This window comes from Olea europaea, chromosome 1 (genome assembly GCF_002742605.1).
Source record: "Olea europaea var. sylvestris chromosome 1, O_europaea_v1, whole genome shotgun sequence".
Classification (NCBI taxonomy): Eukaryota; Viridiplantae; Streptophyta; class Magnoliopsida; order Lamiales; family Oleaceae; genus Olea; species Olea europaea.
Genome location: NC_036237.1, coordinates 5,805,071 through 5,813,514, shown reverse-complemented (window position 1 = coordinate 5,813,514; position 8,444 = coordinate 5,805,071). Strand labels below are relative to the sequence as shown.

At 33.3% G+C, this 8,444-nt stretch overlaps 1 protein-coding gene across 2 annotated transcripts; it reads left to right on the top strand.

Annotated features, from left to right (window-relative positions):
• Positions 1-4,666: 4,666 nt before the first annotated feature.
• Positions 4,667-8,175, top strand: LOC111382734 (calcium-dependent protein kinase 1-like). Of its 2 annotated transcripts, XM_023006802.1 has the most exons (5): positions 4,667-4,881; positions 5,193-6,052; positions 7,154-7,297; positions 7,593-7,745; positions 7,868-8,170. In XM_023006802.1, the coding sequence occupies exons 2-5, from the start codon at positions 5,254-5,256 to the stop codon at positions 7,879-7,881; spliced, it is 1,110 nt and encodes a 369-aa protein (XP_022862570.1). In that variant the 5' UTR covers positions 4,667-4,881; positions 5,193-5,253; the 3' UTR covers positions 7,882-8,170. The 2 variants fall into 2 exon arrangements, with proteins under 2 accessions (XP_022862570.1, XP_022862631.1); XM_023006863.1 differs by lacking the exon at positions 4,667-4,881 and having other exon boundaries at positions 4,893-6,052; positions 7,868-8,175.
• The last annotated feature ends 269 nt before the right edge of the window (positions 8,176-8,444 follow it).

The window sequence follows — 8,444 nt, the reverse complement described above, 5'->3', positions numbered from 1 at the left end:
ATATATATATATATATATTTATTTATTTAAATCCAATCGGCCATGCACTTGAATTAAGTCCCATGTGATGTGTATTTCAATTGCCATTCAATTTTCAACCCAAGTAGAAGTCAAGCTGAGGCCCATTTATAGTGGTGTTTGCTTTCACGTTCTCAATTTTCATTCAATGGCCAATGTAGTACTCGTACTTTGGATTTTGTCCTTTTTTGACCGTTCTTGCTTCTTTTCTTCAATTCCTTTTCATTCATAAAATTTCACCCATTACACATAAAATACCAAAAATTAGAATATAATTTGCCAAAAGAACCATAAAATATCGTTATTTAAGGTATCGAATAAGTGCATAAAATACGCTTATCAAATATCCCAAACCTGTAATATGGTATCGTCAGTACCTTGCAGGGACAGGATTCTTGGTATTTACAATACGAAACTTCCTCAAATCATATTTTATTTTTTGCACAACGACCCTATTACCGACCCTTACAGATATCATATCCACAAGATTCACATATTTGCATCCAATTGAAGTAGAAGTCCAAATATAAATGCATCATGTGTTACGAATATGTTAATAGATTCAATACTTGTGTGCAAACTAATAAAATCTCTATATATACAAAGCTCTATATATAATCGACATAAAGGGATGGATAATCGCCTACATAAAAATTTTCAAAACAAATGATTCAGGTGTTCATATTCTGGAAGCATAGGTAGCAAAATAAGATAATAATTTGAGAAAATTCACTGCAGGTTACATGTTCTTACATAACTAATTGAAATATTTTACTATGCCCCGAACCCAATCTACCGTAACTTTGATCTACGGAATTACAAGTTGTAAAAGTAAAATTTAACACCAAATTATTCTCTAACATAAAGGATTGAATTTTGCAAAGCAAAGAATTGTGATTTGCTTTCGTTTCAGATGATGTTCAACACAGGAGAAGCCCACCTCTCCACTTTGCTGTAGCTACACAATAAATTTTAAATTTGAATCTACATCTCTATTGCAATTAGTGTTTGATTACATTTATCTTCCATAGAAAGTATCAGTTTTCCATCCAAATTCCTACTTGAAGTGTTTGATTGCTATTTTTTTTCATGGAAAACATTTTCTAACTTTTGAAAATATGCCTAATTTTCCTTGAGTAGAGGTGGTTTTTATTTTCCACAAAAGATGGAAAATATTTTCTTTTCTAGGTGATATTTTCCATCTGATGCAGGGAATTTCAAGTTTCTATTACAAAACTATTGAAGCCAAGTTTGGAAAACAGTATTTTCAATGATTTTTCACATCTTTTATAGTACTTCTTATATTTTTAGAATTATAGTGTAATATGAAATCTTTTTTTTATTTTTTATTTTTTATTTTTTATTTTTTATTTTTTATTTTTTATTTTTAATGGGTATGTGTAAATTTTTCCCTAAATTATTTGAGGTCATTTGCACGTTTATTGCCAAGCATTTTTTTATTTTTGGTCCCCTCTAAACAACTGTGTGTGTGATTAGCATTTGGAAAATATGCCCCATTCATTCAAAATGGATGAAATTTCATACATTTTGTCATCGGTCAAACTCATTTTACTTGAAATGACGAAAATAAAAGGGCAAACTTGTCATTCTAATATTCTTAATTAAAATATTATGTAAAAAGTGAAAAATGAAAAATTCAGGGAGAAAAAATGCAAGAGCAAAGTAATAAAAAGAAAAATTGAAGAAATCCAATCATCTTTTCCGCCCCCAACCTCCAAACCTTTCTCGTCCTCAACACCACCACCAACCACTGCGTGGATTATCAGGTTTGCATGGAAAATCAGTTTTTTTTTTTTTTTTTTTTTTTTTTTAAAGGGGCGGTGAGGCGTGGTGACGGTGACAATGTAGTGGCGGTAGCAGTATTATCATATCCACGATATTCACACATTTGCATACAATTGAACTAGAAGTCCAAATGCAACGCTATCCCCGTGTTACGAATGCGTTAATCTCCATATTTGCGTGCAAACTAATAAAATAATGTCATGTATGTGTATTAGTTCCGCAATACTGTGTTATATTCAATTTACATTGATATCACTCGTGCTTGGTAGGAAATTATTAGACAACCCCCAAGTAAGTTTATCAATGTTTAATACATATATTTGTTACAAAACTACTTAGACAGTGCAAATTGTCAATATGGATTGTTCCTGTCCCTTTTTAATGTTATTACTCTTGCTACATATTGTTATGTATATTGTTATTGAATATTGTGTCATTTTTAATTATTATTACTGCATATAGTTGATGAGACTATGTGTATCAATTCGAGTAATGATATTTGGACCTTGCTACAGCAACATAAGGCCTGACGTGCAGATTGACAGAATACACACAAGGTTGGGATTTTTTTATTCACAACGGGACCTACATCAATTGTGAGAGGAGGTCAGTGCTTCGATCGAGAATTTTCTGTCACCTCAACAAAATCCATGATATTTATTTATATAGAGTGAAGGTTGTCACCCATCTATTTAGCAATGGAGCCGGTTGAGAAAAACATTAGTTGGACAGTTTTAGCCCTTGTTTGAGCTCCATTTTTTGAAAAAATTATATTCTTAAACAGTATTTTGACATCATTTCAACAACTATTTTTAATAAGATAATATTATGCACAAATACAAAACTTTCATTTATTTTTTAACCACACATTTCACATCAATACACTATTCAAAAATACATTTTTATGATAAAAATGGGGCTCGAACAAGGACTTATTATATACACGTGATGGGACTGCCGTTTAAATGATGACACCTAGAACTTTGACTCATTCAATTTGTGATACTTCAACATCAAAATAGTAAGACAGAAACATAATGGTAGTAGAATCCATTCGAATATCGAGGTGTCGTGATTTGAGCTGGTTGGTCTAAGGTTTCACGATTTAAATGATTAATCTTACCACGTTTATATATAAAGCCATCATACCAACGACTTTCCTCCCATCACCACATAAATCAATGATGATCATCACTTCTGATGAATATAACTATTCATTCAATCTCAACTTTCAAATACTTTTATAATTTTTTTTCAAGTGATTGATTTTCGTAGAGTTATTAATTCACTCGAAAATCCGAAGAAGATTCCTCGTCTGAGTTACATTATTTAAAAACTCATATTTTCAATTCATTTTCAACTACGAATTCTTCAAATAAAATAATTTTACACAAAAATTCAAAAATTTTCCTATTTTTTAATTACGCATTCTTAAAAAAATCATTATTATGGTAGTCAAACAAACCCTAAGTTAATGTTTGGCCCACCCCAACCATTTCTAAAACTTATTTCAAATTCATTTTCAACTATATATTTTATATAGCTCAGACCTTTTATCAAATTTTGCACACATTTGATTAACTTTCATTAAAATCTACTAAAATATAATTTTTCTACAAATTAAGCATTTAGGTCTGATATTTGAGCCGCATGACCTCATACATTCAACACGGAGTTTTTAATAAGAGAATTGTGCACACAAATATGCATACGGGACAAAACCTTGACATTGTTCACCAATTTTTTTACAATTTCATGAATTGTTGTGTTACGGAGTTGTTTTATAAATTATTTACAATCGATGATTGACCATTTATAAAACCTTTTTCGGGCATATTAAATTGTGTTTTCAATCAAATAATGAGTGATAGAGACGAGGATCTAATTTTAAATTTTAAAAGTCTGTTAAAATATTTTGCTCAAGTAAATTATTAGTAGTTCCCGTGAGTTCAATAATTTTAGGTCAATTATCCCGTATTGGCCGGCGATAATATGGGTGCCCCCACGGCCTTTCTTCCCGTGACTTATTGGCGGCTGAACTTGAGTTTACTTATAAGTAAATTCGGAATAAATAAACTGTACACATTAAAATTAGGGACATGCTATGGGTAAATAAAGGGGGCACCCGGCACATGTGCGGGGGGGGGGGGGGGGGCACCATTATGTGCCCCCTTTATGTACCATAAGGGTTTTCCTTAAAGTTAACAAATAATCAATTAATTTTTTTTTAAATAAGTTTATTCAAACATATTTTAAAGTGGGTGGAGTTCTCAAATAAATAAATTTATTTAAATAAAGTTATGGATTACAAAGATAATTGTATATATGTGCCGCAGGGTTGAGATTTCATCTTTATAACTTGTTACTCGTGTTCCCTTATTTTTTCCTTTTTTTAATTTTATTTTTTGGTAATGAAACTTACAATTTATTTTGTTTGTCACTTTGTTGTACCACTACATTTACCATAAATTTCGATTTACCAAATGTATAATGTTAGCCATATATTCATTTTGCACCTTGTGATTAGAAGTCTAAAGTAAATTAAATGAACGTATATCAATTAATGTTGTGCCTGTTAGACACATTTGTCACGTTCAATTGGGAGAGCCATACCCCCAAAAGCAAGCCAACTAGATTAGATAACGCGAGCCTATATAAATCACATAAAGGAAGTTTACACTTCTAATATGTGATATAGGTATCCAAAAATTCCAATGGGAACCATAACAAACCACCACCTTCTCGACTCGACGTCCACGTAGAGCAGATACCTATACATCCTAAGTGATAATTGAGACCAAAAAACGTGATGCCTGCTCTTATACCATGTCACGCNTACATATTTTGACATTTGACGCAATTTCACTTGAGGAAATCCTATCCGCTGAGAGAACTTTGGTTGGAATATCCAGTTACACGCGTTTCTCCTGGGACTTGGGAGTGTGTCCAAAATTTGCTTAAATACAGCAAACTTCCCGATAACCAGTTGTCATTTCCTAAGCCCTATTTTTTATCTGGTTTTCATCAAGATCTTAGCCATTTCTTCTTTGTACTACAGTAAGTGGCTTTTTCTCTAGAAATTTAAGGGCTTATAATTTCTTTTGTGATATTCTGTGTTCCTATCTGTCCTTTCTCTTTGTGGTATTGATTAATTTCGTTGGTTCCTATTCAATCCCTTTCTATTTCTACTTTTAATTATTTGAAAGCTGTTCTTTTATTAGGATATTTATATGATTGCTCAAGAGGAGCATATATTAGATTTGTTTTTGTATTCGTTCTTAGCAATTATAGTGAAAAGCTTGAGTTTTGACTTAGTTAGATATTGGGTTTTTAATTAATCGTAAGTATTGGATCTTCTTTGTTACTAGATTTTAATGGGGATATTGGAGGAGTTCTAAAGAAGGAATTGATTTAGTGAGTTTTGATCAGATGGGGAATACTTGTGTTGGTCCTAGCATGTCAAAAAATGGTATTTTTCAAATGGTCTCGGCTGCTATGTGGCGATCCCGTGCACCAGAAAACAATGGTTCATCCATCAATGGAGAGAGTGTAAAAAATGAGATTCCAACCTCTGATAAAGAACCCGAGTCACCAATGCCAGTACAAAGCACTGCACCTAAACAAGTGACAATTCCAAAACCTGTTACAAAACCAGAAGAACCGGCCAATTCGAAGAAGCCTCCACATATGAAGAGAAATGCCAGTGCAGGACTTAGGACTGATTCTGTTTTACAAAGGAAAACAGGGAATTTGAAGGAGTATTTTAGTTTGGGGGAGAAACTAGGACAAGGCCAATTTGGGACAACATTTATTTGTGTGGAAAAGTCAACTGGGAAAGAATATGCATGCAAATCAATTGCGAAGAGGAAGTTGTTGACTGATGACGATGTGGAGGACGTTAGAAGGGAAATTCAGATAATGCATCATCTGGCGGGTCATCCTAATGTTATTTCCATTAAAGGGGCTTATGAGGATGCTGTGGCTGTTCATGTTGTTATGGAATTATGTGCAGGGGGTGAGCTTTTTGATAGAATAATTCAACGTGGGCATTATACTGAAAGAAAGGCAGCAGAACTCACTAGGACTATAGTTGGAGTGGTAGAAGCTTGCCATTCTTTGGGGGTTATGCATCGTGACCTCAAGCCGGAGAATTTTCTTTTTGTTGATCAGGAGGAGGAATCACTTCTCAAAACAATTGATTTTGGTTTATCAATATTCTTCAAGCCAGGTATGTATGTGTGTGCAGGGTGTATTTTAGACGATTCTTTACTATTATCCACGTGTGATCTTGCTCCTTCGCAAAATTATGCCAGTAGAACAATAATGGAAAGTTAGATTAACGAACACTTGATAATGTTAAAGATGAAAAAGAACTGAAACCTTATTGATTTTAGTGTCTCTTCTTAATTGCCAAACAAGAATAACTTCCATTAATAAAAAACCAACATGACAAATGGTTTGTATGCTTTAAGCTTTTATATTCATTAGACAGCTGAATCCCCTGATTCTTTGTTGTGAGGGCTTGATGTTGCAACTTCATACCCACTTGAATGAGATGAAACAACAATGTCACACCATGTTATGCTAATATGAAATCGAGGATGTTTCACTCGAACTATCATCTTGTTCTTGGAAGCCTGGCAAAGCATCCAATTGCTCTTTTGATTAAATCTGATTTTTTTTCCCAATTAAGTGGGTGTTCATTTGATGTTGCTCTCACGTGTAATTTCAAAGAGTTTTGGATTAGAAATTAATCGATAAGCTTTTCTTGATAACTATTAAAATAGATCATAGTATTTCATTTCGAAAGCCTCTGTATTCTAATTTGAGCAGCCTATTTGACAAATTTTTTACTTGCAAGTTAAACAGATATGGATTGAGACCAAAATTAGCCCAGTTGTTGAGTTTCCAATCCACTTGCAAGTGAATGCAGGTGTGGTGATCACTAAGCTTTTAAAAAAATTTCACAAAATTTCATTTCGTTTTAAGTTAGTTACTTAACTTAAACTTTGTTATTCCATCCATATCTGTTTGTTTGACTAATGGAAAATGTGTCGTATCAATCCTGTTATTTGCCAACTGAACAGTCACATTAGCTTTTCCGATGGTCAAACTAACTGATATCGATGAAATGACCAACTAACAAACGTTTAATTTCAGTGACCAACTTGGAGCAAAATAATGGTCAGTGACCAATATAAATTTTCACTATAAGTTCAGTTCCGCCAGTGATTTAACCTGTTATATAACTGTTTTATTATGTGTTTGTTGTAGTTTTGCGTCCTTTACTCTCTTAGCCTCAGAGTAATCGACGGCTTTCTATTTTCAGGGGAAAGTTTTTCCGATGTGGTAGGTAGTCCATATTATGTTGCACCAGAAGTTCTTCGGAAGCGCTATGGTCCTGAAGCCGATGTCTGGAGTGCTGGAGTGATTGCTTACATTTTACTAAGTGGAGTTCCTCCTTTCTGGGACGGTGAGAATTTCAGAAGTTCACTGGCAACTGCATCAACATATGTTTGCGTTTGACTTTAATGCATGTTTGTCCATGCTTGAAATGAAGTAAAAGAAACTCTTTGATTCCAGAAACATTTGCTTTTTTCTCACTTTTATGTAATTGATTAGAAAAATTATTTTCTTTTTAGCAGAACTCATATTATTTATTTTTTTGGCAAAACTTATTATTTATAGGTAAATTTTAGCCTTAACAAACGTTCCTATGATATGAAATTTTCTCATCTTGTTTATTCATTTATTTGTATTGACTACAGAAACTGAACAAGGAATATTTGAACAAGTACTCCATGGAGATCTTGACTTCTCATCTGATCCCTGGCCAAGTATATCAGAAAGTGCAAAAGATTTGGTAAGGAGGATGCTTGTTCAGGATCCCAGACAGCGTTTAACTGCACACGAAGTTTTGTGTAAGTGTTTTTTTTATTCACCTGAGATTTTCTTGATTCAAGTAAATACTGAAGGAATGATTATGGTCTGGCCAATTAAGTGCCATGACTGGCTGACGCCGGGCTTCCTTGTGCTTGAGCAGTCGTTCTCCTTTGACACCTCTATGTGCAAGAAATTGAAGCTTAAGCCGAGCTTGCGAAGCTAGCAAGCTGGCTCAACTTGTTGAAGGTTGCTGCTAAGGCACATCCTTGTCTATACACTGCCAAGACCATTTCCATACAAGACTTAAAGGGTTAATAGCACAAAACGTCCCTACGTTTGACACTTATTGCGAAAAATGTCCCTACATTTCATTTTTTTTTGCATTTTCATCCTTATTTCAACATTTCATTGCTAAAAAGCCATTTTCACGATTTTTGAATGTAAAATTACCAAAATACCCTCCTATTTAAATAAAATCAAAAAAAGAAAAAGAAAAGAAAAGTAAAGAATAAATTCCAATTTTACTCCTAAATGTTTTAAAAAGTGCAAATGAGTTCAAATAATTATTAAAAGGTATAATAGCTCAAAGCTTCCCTACGTTTGGCATGTAGTGTGCAAAACATCCCTAAGTTTCAAATTGATGAAAATGACGTTTTCGACAATGAAACGTGAAAATAGGGATGAAAATGCAAAAAAAACTTGAAACGTATGAACGTTTTCCGCAAGAAGTATCAAAG